At 25.2% G+C, this 22,445-nt stretch overlaps 4 protein-coding genes and 1 long non-coding RNA gene across 5 annotated transcripts in view; 3 read left to right on the forward strand and 2 right to left on the reverse strand.

Annotated features, from left to right (window-relative positions):
- LOC107065826 (uncharacterized) overlaps nucleotides 1-11,036 on the forward strand; it is a 21,608-nt gene extending 10,572 nt beyond the window's left edge. The window contains exon 4 of the mRNA XM_089175844.1: nucleotides 10,900-11,036. The gene's annotated coding sequence lies outside the window, so the exon portion shown is untranslated. The remainder of the gene's footprint in view (nucleotides 1-10,899) is intronic.
- LOC149031474 (uncharacterized) lies at nucleotides 1,865-5,316 on the reverse strand. Its single transcript, XR_016177713.1, has 2 exons — nucleotides 5,215-5,316; nucleotides 1,865-4,046 (listed from the first exon to the last, which is right to left on the reverse strand). It is a non-coding gene; the product is annotated as an uncharacterized LOC149031474 (long non-coding RNA).
- On the forward strand, nucleotides 5,555-14,042 carry LOC107065825 (ankyrin repeat and SOCS box protein 16). Its single transcript, XM_015319856.2, has 5 exons — nucleotides 5,555-5,730; nucleotides 10,900-11,243; nucleotides 11,696-11,936; nucleotides 12,002-12,245; nucleotides 12,519-14,042. The coding sequence occupies exons 1-5, from the start codon at nucleotides 5,704-5,706 to the stop codon at nucleotides 13,070-13,072; spliced, it is 1,410 nt and encodes a 469-aa protein (XP_015175342.1). The 5' UTR covers nucleotides 5,555-5,703; the 3' UTR covers nucleotides 13,073-14,042.
- Nucleotides 13,077-16,456, reverse strand: LOC107065828 (uncharacterized). Its single transcript, XM_089175845.1, is given in 3 exon segments — nucleotides 13,077-15,028; nucleotides 15,152-15,519; nucleotides 15,522-16,456. Coding segments are annotated over 3 exon segments (1,011 nt in total). The 5' UTR covers nucleotides 15,736-16,456; the 3' UTR covers nucleotides 13,077-14,599.
- A 252-nt stretch (nucleotides 16,457-16,708) lies between these two features.
- Nucleotides 16,709-18,849, forward strand: ND-49 (NADH dehydrogenase (ubiquinone) 49 kDa subunit). The gene is made up of 4 exons (XM_015319862.2): nucleotides 16,709-16,884; nucleotides 17,069-17,493; nucleotides 17,591-18,062; nucleotides 18,150-18,849. Exons 1-4 carry the CDS (start codon nucleotides 16,784-16,786, stop codon nucleotides 18,553-18,555), a joined length of 1,404 nt encoding a protein of 467 aa, XP_015175348.1. The 5' UTR covers nucleotides 16,709-16,783; the 3' UTR covers nucleotides 18,556-18,849.
- Nucleotides 18,850-22,445: the final 3,596 nt, after the last annotated feature.

The following is a 22,445-nucleotide window of genomic DNA, read 5'->3' on the forward strand; positions in this document are numbered from 1 at the left end:
TTATAATTTTATTTGAAAATAATTTTATTGATTATTTTTATTACAGATAACAGTAGTGTTGTATTATATTTACAAAAATAAGAATCATGTATTATATTATGTATTATTATATTTCATATTTCATAGTTTTTCTTTATTTTTGTAAATAATATTGTGAAATAATTTTGGTCAATTATTTCTTAAAATGACAAGTTTGATGAAACAAAATTTTGACACCCTGTATTATATAATAATATATATATATATATATATATGTATGTATGTCAATGAAAGATAAACGTGCGATTAATGCATCACATTAAATTAAAAAAAAAAAAAAAAAAAATGAACGATGCCATGAATTTAAAAAAAAAAAAAAAAAAGAATAGAAAAGACTCTTTAAAAAAAAAAAACACACACACACACACGTAAAAGAAACAAACAAAAACCAAAACAAATCAGATTGTTTATAAGTTTGGTCTTTAATTGCTTTTAATTACGATGAAAAGAAAAACAGATTTTATAATTCTAATTAATTCTCTTAAATAAACTGCCGTGACACGTCTCCTCTCCTATTTTTTTTTTTTTTTTTCTTTTTTTCTATCTTCTTTCTTTATTATTTTTTTCTTTCTATCTATCTCTCTATCTCTATCTCTCTTTCACTTTTTCTTTCTCTTTTTCTTTTTTTTTTCTTCTATATTATTATTATTATTTTTTTAATTATCTATTCGCTTCGATTAGATATACGATCATTGTATTTGTATAATGGAGAATAAAATAAAAAAAAAAAAAAAGAACAAATTAAAACAGAACAAAATTTAATAAAATAATAAAATAAAAAAAATAATCGTGGAAAAAAGAAATATAAAACAAAAGTGTGTGTAACACGTATACACACGTATTGAAAACAACAAGTGTGTGTATGACATCGATATATATATATATATATATTTTTTTTTAGTGTGTGGATCAACAAATTTGAGACAAATATTATTATCAATTATTATTATTATTATTATTATTATTATTTTTATTATTATTATTAATAAAAGAGAAAGAAAAAGCCTTCCTCAACAAAAAATAAAAAAAAAAACAAAAGAAAACAGAAACCAAAAACAAAATAAAAAGAATCTTGTAAGGAGTCCATGATATTTTTGAAAGTAAACTCACAAATAAAAAAAAAAACAAAAGGCTTGTAAATTGATATGTAAAAAACAAAAAAACAAAAAACAAAATATTAAAAAACGGAAACAAAAAAAAAGAAAAGAAGAAAAGTATAAACAAATTAAACTCGAAATTAAAAATCTATATATATATATATATATATATAGATCTATCTATATATATGTATATGTATATTATGATTTATAATGTCAGATCAAGCTTTTATATTATTTCTACTTGAGATATTATTTGTTTGTTTATTTATTTATTTTTTTTTCTAATACTCAAGCGATGCTCTGCTCTCTCTTTCTCTTTCTCTTTCACTTTATCTATCTATCTATCTTTCTTTCTTTCTATCTAATTTTTTATCTTTACTAATCTATAATCTTTTCTAACCTATAATTTTTCTATTTCCAAATTTCACGTAAACAGTTTTTTTTTTGTATGATAGTACAATGAATAAAATTTCATACAAAAAGAAAATAAATATGTATATATATATATATATATATATATATATATATATATATATATATATATATATATATTATTAATATAAATATAAATAATATATGTATTTATTTATATTTATATTTAAATATATATATATATATAGTTTTATTACAACGGTGCTAATATCAAAATGGTTTCTATAAAACAGGCATCGCGTGAGCGTGGTATTAAATTGTAATTTGACAATTTTTGCAATTATTATAAATTATCTTTCTTTCTTTTTCTCTCTCTCTCTCTCTCTCTCTCTCTCTCTCTCTTTCTCTCTTTGTCTTTCTCTTTTTTTCTTTTTCTTTTTCTCACACAAATATTATTATAATTTTCTACTATCTCTTTTCCTCCGACATGATTCTCAAAATGAAAAATGAAAGAAAAGTCATACACGTATACAAACAAAATTGATATCAAAAACTTATCCCCACTCCTGTCACTTTTACTCAATCTACCCCCACTCCCGCAATTTTTACTCAGTCTACTCCCACTCCCGCAACTTGTACTCAGTCTACTCCCACTCCCGCAACTTGTACTCAGTCTACCCCCACTCCCGCAACTTGTACTCAGTTGACTACTCCCCCACTACTTTTACTGAGCCTACTCCCCCCCCCCTTCACTCTCCTCGGCGTTTATAATCATATTATGCAATGGAAGTATTGTTGTTTGATTTAGTAAAGTAAGATGTGTTTTATAAAGTAATTGATGAAATGTGAGTAAAAATAATGGACATTGATTGAAGAAGAAAGAAAAAAAGAAAAAGCAAAAAAACGAAAAAAAAAAAAACGAAAACAAAAAACAACCATGAATAATTGCTTTTAATTTTAAGATCGATCGTGTAAACAACATGTGTTTAGTAAGCATGCTTCTAAGTAGATGAATAGGACAACGCTATAACAATAATTATTATAATAATGAAAACTAATTATAAACATAAGGCATTTAATAAGTGCAAAAGTATTTCTTAATAAAAAGTACTCTTGAAAGAAAAGAACAAAAAAAAAACGAAAATATATATATATACAAAGAAAAAAAAAAGAACAAAAAAAAAAATACAAAACAATTTTGTTTATTGTGTTTTGCAATCTTCTTTTTTTTTTTTTTTTCTATATTTACGATACCTCTTCTTGAGAACAAACATAACCAACAAAAAAGAAAAAAGAAAAAAAACCAAAACATACTTTATTCTCCCTTTGTTATTAATTATTACTATTATTACTATTATTGTTAATATTTATTATTTATTATTATTATTATTATTATTATACTCGACAATATTTGTTTATGACATTTTTACTTTTTTTTTTTTTTAGTTTGTTTTTTTCTTCTCCTTTTTTTTCTAACATTTTTTGTATACATTTTTTGTATGTCGGTGTGTATGAATAGTACGTATGTATGTGTGTTTAATTAATTTTTTTTTTTTTATTAATTTGATTATATATTTTTTTTTTTATTTTTTTTTCTTTCGTGTCAAGAAACTTTTCAAGGTTGAAGGGGAAATTCTTGCTGAATTCATTGTTTTCCTTTGTTTTCAAACACAAAATGACGCATGATCATCAAATAATAGAATTTGTAGAAGACAATATGTTTTCTTTGCCAAGATTTTGGACTAACGTAAATTATCTTTGTTTTTATCTTTGTTTTTATCTTTCTTTTTTTCTTTGTTTTTTTTTTTTTTCTTCAGCAGAACTCTCTCACTTTCCTCCCCCTCCCCCACTTGTTTTCTTCTCTTTTCTTGTGTACCTTTTTTTTTTCTTCGTTTGTGTTTAAAGCCCCTTCTCTTCATGTCGAGTTTTTGGTTGGTTGAGTTGAGTTTGAGTGAGTTTGAGTGAGTTTGAGTTAGTGGATGATGTTTTTGGTAAATTGGTGAGAAAAATCGTTGCGAATGAATCAACTGTAAGTAAGCGGATTTTCATCTTCGTCATTTTCCCTGGAACTGTACTATATATTACTATTATTATTATTATTATTATTATTATTATTGTTTTTGGTTTTCCATTTTCCTTCTCAACTGGATATATTTAATCTTACTCTTGTATTTTAATCTTTCATTTTATGTTTGTTTTTATTATATCAACACAACACTTATTTATATATATATTATTATTATTATTATTATTATTATTATTATTATTATTATTATTATAAATATATATATATATATAAGTGTTGTTTTGATCACGGTCAAAGAACTTGACAAAGATCAATGGCGGATGGCGGCAAAAATTCATTTCAATGTGTCTTTTCTCTCTCTCTCTCTCTCTCTCTCTCTCTCTTTCTCTCTTCTTACTATTTTCTTTTTATTTTTTTTTCTTTACATACAAAAATACTTCATTGAAAATCCTTCGTTTTGTTTATTTTTCTTCTTTTTTTTTTTTTTTTTTAATAGTTTTTCTTACTTGCTAAAAAGAAAAGAAAACAAACAAAAGTTTATTTCAAATTGAAACGTTTCACAGAACAAAAGTTTATTCCTTTTTCTTGTATATTTATTTAATTGTTATTATTATTATTATTATTATTACAAAAAAAAAATAGAAAGACAAGTTTTCAAACAAAAAATGTCAACGATATTTAATTTTGAGAAAATTAAGTTTGTTTTTCGTTAATTGACCAATTTAAAAAGAATGAAACGTCAACCATCTTGAAAAAAGAAACTTAAAAGTCAAAATAAAAATTGTATTTAACAAATACGAAACATCCTAACCCCAAAATCCAATCAATTCGAATATTAAATTTAAGAAAAAAAGAAACATATACAACGGGAGTCAAATTATTATCCGGAAGTATTTAAAAATGAAATTACATTGATGCATTAAAATATTTCTATAAAAATAATGATACGTTGTGTTATCTTACAAAAAAAAAAAAAAAAAAAAAAGTAACGAAACAGAGGGGGTCGTCGTTTGATAAAAGTCAAAACAAAAATTGTATTTAAAAATTACGAAACATCCTAACCCCAAAATCCAATCAATTTAAATATTAAATTAAAAAAAAAAAGAAAAGAAAAAATGAAACATATCTACAACGAAAGTCAAATTTCTAGCCGGAAGTATTTAAAAATGAAATTACATTGATGCATGAAAATATTTCTATAAAAATAATGATACGTTATCTTACCACAAAAAAAAAAAAAAAAAAAAAAAGTAACAAAACAGAGAGCCGTCGTTTGATAAAATGAAAAAAAAAAAAAACAAGTTTTGATGAGTTTTTTTTTTTTTTTTTTTAGCTTAATATGAAATGAGTAAGAAAGAAAAAGAAAGAAAGAAAGAAAGAAAGAAAGTAATAAGAACTAGGAACAGAGAAATAAAGATAAAAGATAGAGATAAAAATAAGACAAAAAGACCTAAAAGACCCCTCTCCCCCCCCCAAAAAAAAACAAAAAAACAAATAAAAATAGAATAACTTCTTTATCTCTACAAAAATTGACTTCAAGAGATAATATTATAAAGTGTGTGTACTTAATAAAAGATGGTCATATTAAAAAAAAAAAAAAAAACAAACAAACAAATTAAAGATACGTTGACACCACTTCTAATCCACCATTACTTACTTATTTACTTACTTACTTACTTATTTAAGAATCGTTCAAATTCGTATCAAATCGGTTTTTCGTTGATGTCGAAAATTGCGTCTTCTTCTTCTTCTTCCTCTTCTTCTTCCTCTTCTTCTTCTTCTTCTTATTAGTGTAACTGAGAAAGACAAATTTATATATAAGAAAGTATAAGAGAGAGAGAGAGAGATAAAGATAGATAGATAGATAGATAGATAGATAGATAGAGAGAGAAAGAGAGAGTGGGTACATAAGAGTATAAGATAGAAAATAAAGAGAGAAACATTGAAAAGATAGAAAGAGTAAGTGTAAGTAAGAGAACGAAAAAGAAAAAGAGAAAGAGAAAGAGAGTGAGAAAGAGAGTGAGAGAGAGTGAGTGACGATATACTGCGGTGCGCAAGCTCTCGCACGATCCCTTTGTGTTATTTTCGTGTCGAGAATCGCCGTACCGAAGCTTTAAATAGGATCGAGTTTTCGACGAAGAAGGCAGTTTCTAATACCAATTCTACATGTTGGAGCATCGCACCGTATTCGATGTGAGTAAACAATAACAAGGGGGTTGAGGGTGAAGAGGGAAGGTAAGGTAAGGGAAGGGGGGTGGTGAGAGGGTGAAGGGGAGGGGGGAGGGGGAGGGGGCTGTTAGTTTGTTCGTTTAGTTGGTTCATTGGTTGTGTCAAATTGTTCGCCGGTTTTATCAAAACTTATTGATAATAATTGTATTGTATTGTATGTATGTGTTCATAATATATGAGATTGGGTTTTTTAATTATTAATTGAAATTTTGTTTAAAAGAAAAGAAATGAGAGTTTTTTTTTTTTTTCTATCAGTTATTTTATACAGTAGAGAGAGAGATTATTTTAAATTAAACTGTATAATTTACGGGATATTGTTAAAAAATGAGACGGTTGATATGGTGTTTGTTATTTTAATATTAGATGGAATTGATTTGTTAGTGTTGAAATGTAATTCTTTAAATATATTTGACTTAGATCATTTTCATAATTATAGGCACATATGCGTATGTATATATATGTATATATTTAGTGGATACAAGTATTTAGTGTAAATGGTGTTTTATGTTTTTATTGAAATATGATTTATTGTAGATGATTTTTTTTTGTTTTTGTTTTATTTATTTCTATCACTGTATTTCTTCTTTTTCTATAATTTGTTTATATATATATATATATATATATATATATATATATATATATATATATATTATTTTATATAATTATTTAATATAATATTTTATAATATTATAATTTATATTTAATTTTATTTATATATTTGGATATTTTTTATAATTTATTATTAATATAATAATTATTTATATTTGAATTATTATATATATTTGAAGAATTGAATATATATATATATATATATTTTTATATTTTTATATTTTTATATTTCAAATTTTATTATTTCAAATTTATTATTATTTAAATTTTATTATTTCAAATTTATTATTATTTAAATTTTATTATTATATATATATATAGAATTAAAATGTTAAATTAATTATATAAAATTAAATTAGATAAAATTAAATTATAATAAATGTTAAATTAATTAATTTAAATATAATAATTTATATACCTATATATATATATATAAAGAAACTTGATGATATTACACACCTTTAATTAACAAATAATATTCATTGTTTATTTGAAACACTTAAAGTTAATCATTGTACATACAAAGATCATAAAATTATTGATGATGTGTGATATTCAAAAAAAAAAAAAACATTATTTGTAAAAACAATTTTATTATCTTTTTCGATCAAATAAGATTTATCCTTCTGTTTTTTAGTTTTTTGTTTTTTTTTTTTTTTACTTTCGTTTATTATTATTTTATATGAAAAAGAATAATAGAATTAAATAAATAAATAAATAAATAAATACAAAAAGATACGTAATCATGTCAGTTCACATACAATGGCCGATTTAATGATACGCGTTCGGGGGATCATGCGCGCACACGTCTACGATTATTTTTAATCGTTTTAAAAGGTACGTTCGTTCGTTTAAATTGGCAGCGAAACTCTCAAATAGAATTCAAGAGAAAGAGAAATAGAAATAGAGAAAGAGAGAGAAAGAGAGAGAGAGAGAGAGAGAGATGTTACACACCAAGTTTTAGGATTTTTCTTTAAATTCCTTATTTGTTTAGGGTTTTTTCTTCATTCACAATGTTGCAAAAAAAAAAGTCAAATAATCTTCTTCTTCAATGATTCAAATATTATTTCAATCTTTTACAGTTTTTTTTGTTTTGTTTTGTTTTTTTTTTTTTTCTTGTTGTTGTTCATCAATCATTTCATTTTGGTTCTTTTTCAATCATGGCTGTGAATTATTAAACAATTGTTCATATTTGTTTTTGTTTTTATTCTTTCATTTGTAAAAGCAAAATTAAAATTGTCAAAGTAAAATATAAGATAAACAATATGATTATTGTTTTTTTTTTTTTTTTTTTTTTTTACTTACTGTCAAATGAATATAATTATAATTCTAATGAACACCTCACATCGTGTATTGCAGACTGCATGATTTTTGAATATCGTCGTATTCATTCGATGAGCTTTTTCATCGTATCATCGCCCAAATTGTGCCACTTTCTTGGCACAAGTTTCTCAAAGAGTGAAACAGAGAGTGAAATAGATGTGTTGGCGATTTTTCATTGCTTCAATCTAGTGACGTGTATCGAAAGATTACGATATATTATTATTATTATTATTAACTGTTAGTACGTTTAAACAAATAAAAAAACAAATCAAATTAAAAAAAAAAAACAACAGGTTATAGTAACGTACAAAACGTGTATTTAAATCGTAGATAAATTAATTCTTTTTATATTAGAAAATTAATCTAAGTATATGGAATATTTTATTTATAAAAATTTAATGTGTAAATGTGTAAAATTGTTCATGTATTTTGTTTTATTTTATTTTTTTTTCTTCTTAAAATTCGATTAATTAACCTCCATTATTAACGTAACGCTCCATTTTGTTCGAACGTCTATTGTTTTCCCGCGAATTTTCAAACGGCACACCCACGTGGTCTTAAAAACCGTTTTTGGCGGCTTGTCCAATAGGTTTAACCGAGCACGTCGACCTACAAAGAAAAGTTCTTTCTTCTCTTCTACGATAGAAATAAATCATCTTGTTGAATCTTTCTTTATCTATCTATCTATCTATCTATCTATTTATCTTTCTCTTTCATCCTATTCAATTCGAGGAAATAAATAAAAGAAGACAAATTTATTTGTAGGTTAGAAACTGTAGATAAATCGTAGCGTGCATAACGTTTGCAATTGTAACTTTTATTTTAATATACATGGACAAAAATATTTTATATATATAAAATTATATATTATTATTATTATTATTATTATTATTATTATTATTATTATTATTATTATTATGTTATTAAATAATATATTATTAAATATATATATTTTTTTGTATTGTGTTAGAAAAAAAAATCAAAAGATAATGAAGTCTCCATTTTTCGAAAAATATTTCCCCAAAAAAAAGAAAGTAGAAAAATTCTAACCTTTATTTGATTAAAAAACAAAAAACAACAATTTGCAATATTTATTTAATAAAAAATAAAATATTGCAATAATTATACTCAAAATAAATTTATTACAATATTAAGAATAACCCCATAAACTTTCTTTTTGAAGAAACCCATATAATCAATATTTTTCAATAATTCTTCTTAGTCAAAAGTCACTACTTGAGTCAAAAAAATCATGAAAAGAATTTCGTAATGAAAAAAGAAAAGAAGTTTAACTTTAGAATTGAATTGTAAACTGACAAAGAGTGCAAAGATATATAAATGCAGATTTTTCAATAATACTTCTTAGTCAAAAGTCACTACTTGAGTCAAAAAATCCTTAAAAAGAATTTTGTAATGAAAAAAGAAAAGAAGTTTAACTTTAGAATTGAATTGTAAACTGACAAAGAGTGCAAAGATATATAAATGCAGATTTTTCAATAATACTTCTTAGTCAAAAGTCACTACTTGAGTCAAAAAATCCTTAAAAAGAATTTTGTAATGAAAAAAAGAAGTTTAACCTTAGAATTGAATTGTAAACTGACAAAGAGTTAAAAGATATATAAATGCAGATTTTTCAATAATACTTCTTAGTCAAAAGTCACTACTTGAGTCAAAAAAATCATGAAAAGAATTTCGTAATGAAAAAAAAAAGAAAAGAAGTTTAACTTTAGAATTAAATTGTAAACTGACAAAGAGTGAAAAGATATATAAATACAGGTTACTATTTAAAGAAGAAAATTCTTCTTTCAAGGGGCGTATACCATTTTACCACCACCAATGAACTGTTGCATAGTAACCTTCAAAAAAAAATCCCCCACCTCACAGTTAATACATGCACATAGTTTCTAAAAAATACTTCTTCCTTGTATATACTTTTAAATAACGAGACTAGAAGGATATCTGTTCAGTTCTTTTTAACAACTCGCAATAGATCGTATCACTCTTGTGGTTTTAAAAGAAAACATCTTGTTTATTTTGTTTGTTTTTTCTTCTTTTTCTTCTTTTTCTTCTTCTTCTTCTTCTTTGAACAAAAATTTACTCATTTTTTAATATGGGACCAAATAAATACGCACTACGCGTGAGTTGTTATTCTGTTGTTGTATCAAATTTGATTTTTTAATTGGTTGATATTTTGATTCTGTCAGTGTAATGATAGGACGTTTCGAATTTAATTTATTTTATTTTACTTTAGTATTTTTATTTTATTTAAATTATTAATTTTTAATATTTAATATTGTATTTTTATTTTTATATTTAATTTATATTATTTTATTTTATATTTAATATTAATTTTTAATATTTAACACTAGATATATATATATATATATATATATATATATATACCACCATTTTCTACCACACTAGTCAAAATGACTGGTGTATACAAAAAAAATGCTTTTTAAAGCTTCCAATCTTTATTTATTCCTAAAAAATAACAAAAAAAATGTTTAACAATAATAATTTTAACAGATAAATGGATTTATAGACATTTTTAAATAACAAAACGCATTAATTATTTACAGAAGTAGAAATTTTAAGATAAAATGGCCCGACTAGTCAAAATGACTGGTCTCCTATATCTAGTATTAATATTATATTTTTATTTTATATTTAATTTATATTATTTTATTTTATATTTAATATTAATTTTTAATATTTAACACTAGATATATATATATATATATATATATATATATACCACCATTTTCTACCACACTAGTCAAAATGACTGGTGTATACAAAAAAAATGCTTTTTAAAGCTTCCAATCTTTATTTATTCCTAAAAAATAACAAAAAAAATGTTTAACAATAATAATTTTAACAGATAAATGGATTTATAGACATTTTTAAATAACAAAACGCATTAATTATTTACAGAAGTAGAAATTTTAAGATAAAATGGCCCGACTAGTCAAAATGACTGGTCTCCTATATCTAGTATTAATATTATATTTTTATTTTATATTTAATTTATATTATTTTATTATTTTATATATATTACTGTTTATTTAATTATATCATTAAAAAACAATTAAGAAACATCTCAAATAATTAAATCATACATTTTATCTTTATTATATTATTTCAAAATAAAAACCATATATACATACATACATATATATATATTAAATTATTTTCTAGATGCCGTTGCATTGCATAACCAACCCGTTACAACGGGAATTAGCCGACGCTATTATAAGGTTACAACCACTGGATGAAATTCGGATACTACTTGCATGTGGTGCAAGACCAAATGAGCCTGTAACCCAAGGTTTAAGACCATTACATTATGCGGTATGGCAAAGGTACATAGATGCAGCACAATTATTATTGGTACGTGGTGCCGATATCGATGCAACCGACGAATGCGGATATTCCGCATTGCATCTGGCTGCTGAACATGGTTTTCTCGATCTCGTCAAACTTTTATTAAAATATGGCGCCAAGGTTGATCATAGAAAAGACACTGGGGAATTATTTCCTAGGTAAATATATCTACATTTCTAATTTTATCAGAAAATTCCCCAAAATAAATGTTTATTATTAACAAAAAGCAAATCTCCTCCCAATTATGATGCAGTTTTAAAGTAAACTTTCAATATAATAAAAACTCACAAATATTTTGTTTAAATTTCACGTAATATTACATTACAATTATTAATATACATATATTTATTTATTTCTAACAATAAATTATATTTAATTTGTTAACTATAACATTTATAGTTTAATATAGATCGATATATTTGTTACGATGTGGAATCCATTGATCGTAAGCCAATAAAAAGTCTCGTATCAGATCAATCGTCACTTTAACGATTGAATAATATGATTGTAAAAATAATATCACATATATTGATTTACTTTTAAAACTGGCCTCCTTATTTATGTATTATGTAAACATATATATATATATATATATATGTCTGTCCCATAGGACTATGATGTGCGACGAGCCATTAAGATTGGCCTTGAGAAATCGTCACGTAGAAGTTGCAAGGACTTTATTGGAAGCTGGCGCAAATCCAAACAAAAGATATTTCTTTGGTTCTGAGATTAATTTGGTATCACCTTTGGATCTGGAGTGTATGGAACTTTTATTGGCTTTTGGTGCCCAACCCAATATGAGGGATCGTGCTGGATTAACACCATTAATGAAAGCAGCAAGATCACCCCAAGTAAGATATTTATAATACCAATCAAAATAATCATTATTGTTATCTAATGTTGTTATTGTTTTTAGGGTGTTGCAACTGTATTACTGTTGTTGAGTTATGGGGCAGATGTTAATTCCATGGCAGATTCAAGGCACGATTATAGAACGGTTTTGCATTATGCTATACTTGGTGGGGATCCAGCTGTTATAAATCTTTTATTGAAACAAGGTGCAAGGTTATCTCTTGGACCAGATTATCAAAAACCAACTGCATTAGATTTAGCTATACTCAAGGGTGATCCTTCAATCGTTGAGATGTTATTAGAGTCTGGTAATTATTATTATTATTATTATTATCTTTATGATTTTATATTAATTTATATATATATATATATATATTTAAACAATACTAACAACAATATATATTTTTCTTTTATTTTGTATCATGTCGATGTGTGATATACAAACGTAAGTATTATTATAATTATATGAAACACGTGCACCACCCAGTTTAACGTTGTTCATAGTATAACATGTTTAATAAATAAATAATCAAATATATTATGCTAGTAGATAAATAAATAAATGAAATATTATATTTTAGGTGCTGACGTTAATGCAACATCACCGATCATCGGATCGGCCCTCCATGTTGCTTGTGCCGACAACATACCCAACAGATTGCAAATACTTCAAATGTTATTGGAACGTGGTGCAGATCCTAATCTTGTAATACGCAGCGATGAAGGTTTCTCATTACGTCCAGTTTTAGCAGAATACGTGGCATCCAATGAAAATCCTTCAGTCGAAGTTGTCGCACTTTTGTTAAAGTATGGTGCTAGGGTTGTCATAAAGACACAATTTCGTGATCCACATGGTATATTAAATTCGTTACAAAATACCGCGGATAAACCTAAATTATTAAGAGCACTTTTAGAAGCTGCGGAAAGTTTTGATCCTTGTATGATCAAAAGATCGAGTAGTTTGACCGATGCACAAAAAGCTTTAGTAATGGAAGCTGCTAGAACACCTTTACCATTGACCCATCAAGCTAGGCTCATAGTTCGAAGAATATGCGGCACGAAATTACCTAAAATTGTACGAAATTTACAATTACCCCAATCTTTACATCGATATCTTCTTTACGATTTTCATTAGCCTATTTTTTTTTTTTGAGGTTATTTTTAATTCTATATTGAACAGGGGGAGAAGGGGGCAACAACAACAACGATATTAAACGTTGTGTTTACTTAAAACATGAAACAACAAATATATATATATATTAAATAACACCGTGCCAATCTCATTTTGCTAATATTATCTTCAATTAAATCTATATCTTTTATTATTTATACATTTTAATAGAACATTTCATTTATTTTCATTAACGAAATTTGGCGAACACGAAAGTTTATCAAATTCAAAATTTACTTAAAAAAAAAAAAAAAAAACAATATTTTTTATCCACTGTCTTGAGTGATCTCTCCAACGTGCACGTGTATTTTAATCGTGCGTCTTTGAATTTACCTGATTACCGTGTATTATAAAAAAAAAAAAAAAAATCATCAAATGAAGAGAACGTGACATAGTTCAAATATGAAGTATTATATTACATGAATTATAAAAAAAAAAGTTTGGGTTTTAGTTGATTCGTTAATTTTTACAAAAAACTAATTATTATCTCTCTTTCTTTTCATTTTCTTTTAAATAATTTAAGTTTTAACGATTTAACTCTAGTATTTTATTTTAGTTTCATACAACATAACCTAGAAGGTTGATGTTTTTTCTTTTTTTGTTTTTTTTTTAAGATCGATCAAATTATTATTATTATTATTATTATTATTATTATTATTATTATTAATATTGTTTAATGTCGTTTTAAGAAAGCGATGACAACAATATAGTATATATTGTATAAAGAAAAAAAAATGGAGGGAGGGGGGATTTCATACGTTAAGAGATATTTCATTTTTGTACCTTTGTACACGAAAGAAGAATAATAATAATAAATTAACACACACACGCGTGCGTGCACATACAGAGATAAATCCCATACAGTGTTAATTGATAAATAAAGAAAAAAATGTAAAAAAAAAAAACACACAAAAAAATAAAAAAAAAATAAAAATGGCAACGAAATGCGCAAAAAAAAAGGAAAAGAAAAAGAAGAAAAAAAACAACAACAAGTTAAAAGTACAAAGCACTGATATATTTTTGATTCCTAATCACCCTTGGAGAAGATTTTGTGTTTGTTATTAAAGTTATTGCTATTAAAACAACAACCATAATTTTTTCAATCGGGGATTAGGATGCGTAGAATGTTGGCCGTTGGTTTAAGTACGACGATGATACCATCATCGTATTTCTATCCTCGAAATAGCAGCAGCAGCCTCAATACCGTCTCACTTACGTCAAACTTTTGGCAATCGTTTATGCCCGTGAAGAAATTTGAACTTGAAATGTGACAATAATCTTCTTTGTCCTTTTGCAAATGTAATAACGTATGTGTGTAAAGGATGATCAAGGCCATGATCCATTGATCTTTCTTTTGCAATTTTTAAAGAGCACACATGTGTGTATATATTTCTTATGTAATATAATTATTTGATGTAAATTTAATGAAATTGTGATAATGTATTTTTAAACGTGTTCCAAAAATGATTTTCTTTCTTTTTTTTTTTTAAATTACAATCTTGGTATTGGAACTTTAAGAACATTACGATTAGCATCAAATAATATTTGATGAATTCGTAATTTGGCTAACTGCATCTGACTGCTATCTTTCATATTTCGCAATTCTTCAGCAACAAAATTGCCAAACGCGGTAAAAGTATCTTTATCTTGTATATTATCTATCGTTGATGCTTTTATTAATCTTAATCTTGTATCATCCGGTTCTTTATATTTTTGACGTTTGCTGTTGCTATTAGATGATACATCAATTTGATTTGATGATGATTCAACGTTAACATTTCTTTTTAATATTTTACCAGGCGATTGTTTTCTATCGGATACTTGTATTGATTGTAAATTGTAATCCAAAGTAACTTCGCCCGGTTCCAATGGCGTTAAAGTACTGTTCTCGCTGTCGTAATAAAAAACATTTTGAATTTCCTACAATTGGGACAGGGGGAAAGATGAAAAAAATATACAGGATGATTATTTAAGAATATTATTTATAATGAAACGTGTGTTAATTGTTTTAAATATAAAAGATTATTATATTAATATTATTACCGGTACGTTTAAATCCAAATCCTTTTGAGATTGCTGTTGTTGTTGTTGTTGTTGTTGTTGTTGATGCTTTTGTTGAGTCTCTTGTTGCAATTTTGTATGATCTTGATGAAATTGTTGATTGGCTTGATTTATCAGTTGCTGTTGTTGCTGTTGCTGTTGTTGTTGATTACAATTTTCTATTTTAATTTGATTTATTGGTATCAATGATTTTTTAATAACGTCATCCTTAAGAAACATTAATAAATCCAATGCAAACCATTGTGGTTTTCTAACTAAAAACGTATTGTTAGGTCCTGCATTTAATTTGGCATAATTCCATCTACGATATTCCTTGCGAAATGAACTACGAAGCATGTATAATTTTTTTCAACATCCGCCAAAGAACAATTGAAATGATTCGCCATTTCTGTAAGTGCCTCGCGACGAAAGCGTCGATTTTTGTAAAACTCGTGACTAGTATCCCAAAGGCATTTTCTTTCTTTGTACATTTGTATCAATGTTGTTGTATTATTTTGATCCCATTCTGGTATTCCTTCTTGTCCGGTCAAACCATTACTTGCTGTAATTCCATTTGTTACGGACATTGTTTTTTTTTTTTTTTTGAAAAAATTCTTAATTTATTTTTTTTTTTAAACACTTTATTGAACTCCTTGTTTTGAGTTTTTTACTCGGAGAAATATAAACGGATTTATATTACCATAGAATATTAAATAATACAACTCCAAACAATATCGGAGTATTCCCATAGAAACCAAATTGATGGATCGTTTTTTAATATTATTATTGTATTTTGAAAATAATCGATAGGGATCGAAAAGATCGAAATTCGATAAAATTCGATTTTTACGTGTCTCATTTGTTTTCTACGTTTTTAATTTGTTTTTGTTTAGTAATCATTTGGTTCACGTTGTATTTATATCGTAGCAATTATTACGAAAATATTTGTATAATGATTGTTAGACAATCTGTTGCAATATTTAAAGAAATTGTGCGTATTTCTCGAAATAGTATTAACAAATATTTTCGTAAGTAAGTATTTTCGAAATAATCTTACATTTTGTTGATATTCATATATATATATATGTGTATTATTGTATAGCAGCCATGTTCACAAATGGGTGCCAGATGCTGATCTTTTTAACAAAGAAGAAATATCATTAATAAGACCAATTTGATCCAATAAAATGGTCATATCCATTACCAATTGAATTGAATGATAAGCCAGGTGTCAAAGTAAAATATGTTCTAATCAATTTTGGTCTTCAGCATCCTTCTGCTGATAATAAGCGATTCAGATGATAATAAGTAAGTCATTTAATTATATTCTAACATTTAATCAATTTTAATTAGTATTGAAATATTTCATATATTAATTTATTAATTAAATGAATAATTTCAATATAAAATCGAATTACATTTCAAATAAATGTAGATATTTATCGAATATTTATCGATCTTTCATTATCTCGAAGATATCGTCTATGTTCGTCTATGTTCGTTTAGATTCGGTTACGCGTTGAGATTCGGTTACGTTCGTTTAGGTTCGGTTATGCGTTGAGGTTCGGTTACGTTCGTTTAGATTCGGTTCCGTTCGACAGCTGTAGAACAACTACATTAGATTAGTTTTGCATCATGGCGGCTGGAGTGTTAAGAACTGTCTTACGAAGATCTTTAAGATCTTTTAACGATGCAACATTGCATATGCGAAATGGTGCTCAATTATATCCTGCTACGTAAGTTTTTATTCAATGTATTTTCTTATTATTTTGTATTTTTAGGTTAATGTAATACAATTCTATTATAATATGTTTACATAACACTACTTATATTTTATATATATATATATGTATATTTTGTGCTTAATTTTTTAGTTGATGTTATTAGAATAATATGTAATAATAAAATAATGGTTTGTAGACAACGTCGATATGGTCATGCTTGGGTACCAGATCCAGAATTTTTCTCACACACAAATGCTCCAAAAGCTATACCGGTTGATCCTGTAAATTGGCCATATCCAGGAGGTTATCCTTCTGAGGATAAGCCAGAAGAAAAGTTAAAAAATGTACATATTAATTTTGGACCTCAACATCCAGCTGCTCATGGAGTATTACGTTTGATATTAGAATTAGAAGGAGAAATGGTTCTTAGAGCTGATCCACATATTGGTCTTTTGCATCGTGCTACGGAAAAGCTTATAGAATATAAAACCTATTTGCAAGCATTACCATACTTTGATCGTTTGGATTATGTTTCTATGATGTGTAACGAACAATGTTTCTCTTTAGCAATTGAGAAACTATTAAATATAGATGTACCTATACGTGCTAAATATATTCGAGGTGTGTATATGTGTGTGTGTGTGTGTGTGTTTATTATTGAGAAAGTTAACAATATAGAAAAGTTGATGTGCTAATAATAAAATGTATTTGATTGCAGTATTATTTGCTGAAATAACTCGTATTTTAAATCACATTATGGGAATTGGAACTCACGCATTGGACGTTGGTGCTATGACACCATTCTTTTGGTTGTTTGAAGAACGAGAAAAATTAATGGAATTTTATGAACGTGTTAGTGGAGCTCGTATGCATGCAGCTTATATACGACCTGGTGGAGTATCTTTGGATCTTCCATTAGGTTTATTAGATGATATTCATGAATGGGCATCGCAATATGGGGAACGACTCGATGAAGTTGAAGATATGTTGACAGAAAACAGAATATGGGTACAACGTACTAAAGATATTGGGGTAATTACAGCGAAAGATGCATTAAATATGGGATTCAGTGGAGTAATGTTAAGAGGATCTGGAATTAAATGGGATTTGAGAAAAGAAGCACCATATGATGCATATGATTTAATGGACTTTGATGTTCCTGTTGGCATAAATGGGGATTGTTATGACAGGTAATGTTATATAATAATGAAATAAATGTAAATTTCATTCGAATGATATTTTATAAAATCATCAATTAATTTTGATTTCAAATTAAGGTACCTCATACGTGTTGAAGAAATGCGTCAATCGCTTAGAATAATCGAGCAATGTTTAAACAAAATGCCACCAGGTGAAGTTAGATGTGACGATGCCAAAATTGTTCCACCACGTAGAGAAGAAATGAAAACTAGTATGGAAGCTTTAATTCATCATTTTAAATTATACACTCAAGGCTTCCAGGTACCACCAGGTGCTACGTATACAGCCATTGAAGCACCCAAAGGTGAATTTGGAGTATATCTTGTCAGCGATGGTACTAGTAAACCATACAGGTGTAAAATCAAGGCTCCTGGATTTGCACATTTAGCTTGTTTGAAACATATTGGACCAGGTCACTTCTTAGCTGATATCGTTGCTATTATTGGTACTTTGGATGTAGTATTTGGTGAAATTGATAGATAAAATGTTGATCATTTGGTAGTAGGTAGGTAAACTATTATTATAATTACTGTGTTAATGAGAAAGCTCATTAATAAGCAAGCACATGTGGTAATAATAAATAAAATGTATTTTACCACGTGTAAAAACAAACAAACAGGATAAGTGATAAATATTTGTTTGTAGATCATTTTTTACAAGATCATTTATTAGTATACACACATATACATATATATTAAACATTAAATAGATTTGATTTGTATTATTTTTGATCTAATAAATGGTCTTGATATTGTATTATTAAACATTTAATATTTATTATTGTCTTTCTGATAATTTTCGTTTCTTAACAGCATTCTTATTTAACTCTTTGCAGCACAGAACTTCAGATAATAAAATAGCCCCTCCTATGTTGCACGTTTTAAATATAAACTTATGAACATGTGTAGCTATTGCAATAATATTTCGAGGTGGGACTAAAAACGTCCCACCATGCATTAAGGTTTATCAAAAAGGGTGGGTGGGACATTTTTAATTCCACTATGTCCCAAAGAGTTAAATGAGTAAACAAATGATACAGAAATTTAACAATTTCTTGAAATATAATAAATATTTATTTTGATTTATCGTAATTTCATCCAATGAAATATTGAACTAGTTATTTTCAAGATAATATAATTAAAACTGTATATAAATATGCGTTTCATGTTTAATGCTGTTAAAGAAACAAGTTGTACGACAATACGAAACTTTTTATTTTTATGTCTACATTCGTAATGGGGAAAAAAAAAAAACAATTTAAAATCTATGGGTTTACGTGACTGTTTTTTATAAGAAAAAACGTGTGACGTGTTTGAAAAATTTGTCATCAATTGAAATTTCATCAGTGGAATCAAAATTTGTGTTCGCGTTTGTTTTACACAAATAAAACAATGTTTCTCGATTTTATAATTAAATTTTTTTGGTTTTTTTGTTTAAATGTATTCATAAAAAAAAAAAGAAATTGAACTGAATATGAAATAAATTTTGTATGAAAACAAAATAATCAACGAAGGGACAACAAAAACAGCAATCAACAAAAACAACAACAACAACAACAATGGTGGTGGTGGTGGTCATGGTCATAACATGAATGGCATTGGTAAGGAACCACTACGTGGTCAGCATTTTTATTTCAACTACATTCCTTAATGTTGCACAATAAATCTTGCGTTATATTTTGAACATTTTGAATTTCGATGATAGTTAGAAAAATAAAATTGAATAAATAGGAAATATAATTCTAATAGAGGATAATAATACCTTACACACATACATTTCATTAATTATATATTTGATTTTTATTATAGATATTTTAATTGTATTTGTGTTATTTTTTTGCAAGATAAATTTCAAGTAAATCAATTAAAGAATTTATGGTTTATAAAATATATTTATAGTAGGGGTGCCTCGTCACGTGTTGCTGTGGCTCACAATCAGTCTAATACACACGTCTTTAATTCAACGAATTACTTTATACCGATTATAAATTGAGATATAAATTATCCTATCTTTCAAGTTGGATGAAACTGCAAACAGTGTGTAAAATTTTATTCAAATCGGTTCAGTAGTTTAGGAGTCCATTGCGGACAAACAACGTGACACGTAATTTATATATATATTAAGATGTTTAACACTAGATATACCACCATTTTCTACCACACTAGTCAAAATGACTGGTGTATAAAAAAAAAAAAGATGCTTTTTGAGGCTTCCAATTTTTATTTATTCTTAAAAAAAAATAACAAAAAAATGTTTAACAATAATAATTTTAATAGATAAATGAATTTATCTAATAAAGAAATATTTAAATATTAAATGTTGTAATGCTCGACATGAATTTCGTGAATTAATAACATTTGACATTCAAATCTCGTTTAAAATCAACATGGTGGTCTTTGATTATGGTCTTACGATGTGAAGAAAATTACATTTTATATCATCAATGCCATTGACACGAATAACATTAAATTTGATTGCATGATTTTTATATTTTATTAGTATTTCAAGCGAATTAATTTAGAAAATGACGTTCGTCGTGTTTCATAAGATAAACTTTTATATATATATATATATATATAACTTTATTTTTTTATTATTATTATTTTTTTTTTCTAATAGTCGAGTTAATATTATTATTATAATAATTATTATTATTATTATAATTATATTACATTATTATTCTAATTTCTAGATTGTATCAGTATCATAATTTAATGTTATCAGTTAATTAAAGTTATCATAGTATTTAAAATATTATGTGAAAATAACTCTTCAATGTTTTATAGGATAAACTTTTGAATTTGTAAATTTATTTTTATTATTTTTTTTTTGTAATAGTCTACTTAATATTGTTATTATTATTATTATTATTATTATTATTATTATTATTATTATTATTATTATTTTAATTTCTATATTGTATTAGTATTTAAAACATTATGTGTGAAGATAACTTTAATGTTTTATAGGATGAACTTTCTAATTTATAAATTTATTTTTATTATTTTTTTTTTGTAATAGTCTACTTAATATTGTTATTATTATTATTATTATTATATTACATTAGTATTTTAATTAGATTACTTATAATTTAATTTTTATTTCACACTTCCTTGTATAATATATATAATATGTAATATATATTTTATTTAGTTTTTTGTTTTTGTTTTTGTTTTTGTTTTGTTTGTAATAATATTTCAATTAAATTTAATTTGTTTTTTTTTTTTAATCATCTTGTTATAAAAGAACGTGATTTTATGGAATATCTAATTAATAAAACATATATTCATTTCGAGCATTCTCTATTTCTAATATAACAGTCTAACATAACGTAACATTCTAGTTTGTTTCTTATTTTTTTTTTTATTAGAAAATCATTGCAAGAATTATGTTAATTAGTCGAGTATGATTACAACATTGTTTTAGAATTATATCTTACAGTTAACATTTTAACTTGGTGAAAGATTCTTTTTTTTAATTAAACGTAAACGTAATATAATAATAATAAAGGAAAAAGTAGGTCGTCATTCTCACTAATATTTCTCATTGTCTTTATGGTTCCTCCATTTAACGTACACTTTTTATTATTATTATTATTATTATTATTATTATTATTATTATTATTATTATTTAAATAATAATTTAATCTAATTAGAGTTACGTGTTGTGTTATACAATTATGAACTAAAAAAAAAAAAAGAATATGGCGTTTTATTTGAAAATTATTTCTTCTTATGAAAGAAATTTAAAAAAAGAAATTTCAAAGAAAAATATTTCCTATTGGAAGATATTTATTTAAAAAAATAAAGAAAAAATAAAAAAAGAAACAAAATGACGTGAAGAAATTAAAAAAAAAAAAACAGAACAATCTTTATTTAAAAAAAAAAAAAAAAATAATAATAATAACAATAACTGTGTATAGGTTAGAAAAAAAGTATAATTTATATTAAATCAATTAATTAGCATTTTTAATAATTAACATTTATAATAATTGAAATTATCAATCATCAATGTCACAATAATCATTTGTAATTGTAATATATATATATATATTTTTTTTTTTTTATGGTTTTTGTTATAACAATTAATCCTTCATCGAACGTGGAAATATTTCTAATTTTTTTTTTTTTCATTATTATTAATTTTTCTTGTAACCTTTTATTACATTTTTTTTTTTTGTATGGAGGTTAAAAATGACGACAACAAAATTTATAATAGTAGTAGTAGTAGTAGTAGTAGTTATTCAATCATTTTTATATTCTACAGTAAGATATAATTAAATTGTTTATCGTAATTGTTTATTAAATCATCTAACTTCTATCTCATCTTTTTTTTTTTTTCATTTATTATTAATTTTTTTTCAAACCTTTTAT

Source organism: Polistes dominula, unplaced genomic scaffold, assembly GCF_049000335.1.
Source record: "Polistes dominula isolate Pdom_NZ unplaced genomic scaffold, Pdom_raw_medaka contig_19, whole genome shotgun sequence".
NCBI classification, from domain to species: Eukaryota; Metazoa; Arthropoda; class Insecta; order Hymenoptera; family Vespidae; genus Polistes; species Polistes dominula.

Bases quoted from the DNA above. Each gene is read 5' to 3' on its own strand.
- LOC107065825 (XM_015319856.2), top strand. From the start codon at position 5,704: ATGTTGGAGCATCGCACCGTATTCGAT. The intron at 11,244-11,695 runs GTAAATATATCT...TCTGTCCCATAG, and splicing joins ACTGGGGAATTATTTCCTAG to GACTATGATGTGCGACGAGC. The intron at 11,937-12,001 runs GTAAGATATTTA...TATTGTTTTTAG, and splicing joins AAGCAGCAAGATCACCCCAA to GGTGTTGCAACTGTATTACT.
- ND-49 (XM_015319862.2), top strand. From the start codon at position 16,784: ATGGCGGCTGGAGTGTTAAGAACTGTCTTACGAAGATCTTTAAGATCT. The intron at 17,494-17,590 runs GTGTGTATATGT...ATTTGATTGCAG, and splicing joins ACGTGCTAAATATATTCGAG to TATTATTTGCTGAAATAACT. The intron at 18,063-18,149 runs GTAATGTTATAT...TTTCAAATTAAG, and splicing joins AATGGGGATTGTTATGACAG to GTACCTCATACGTGTTGAAG.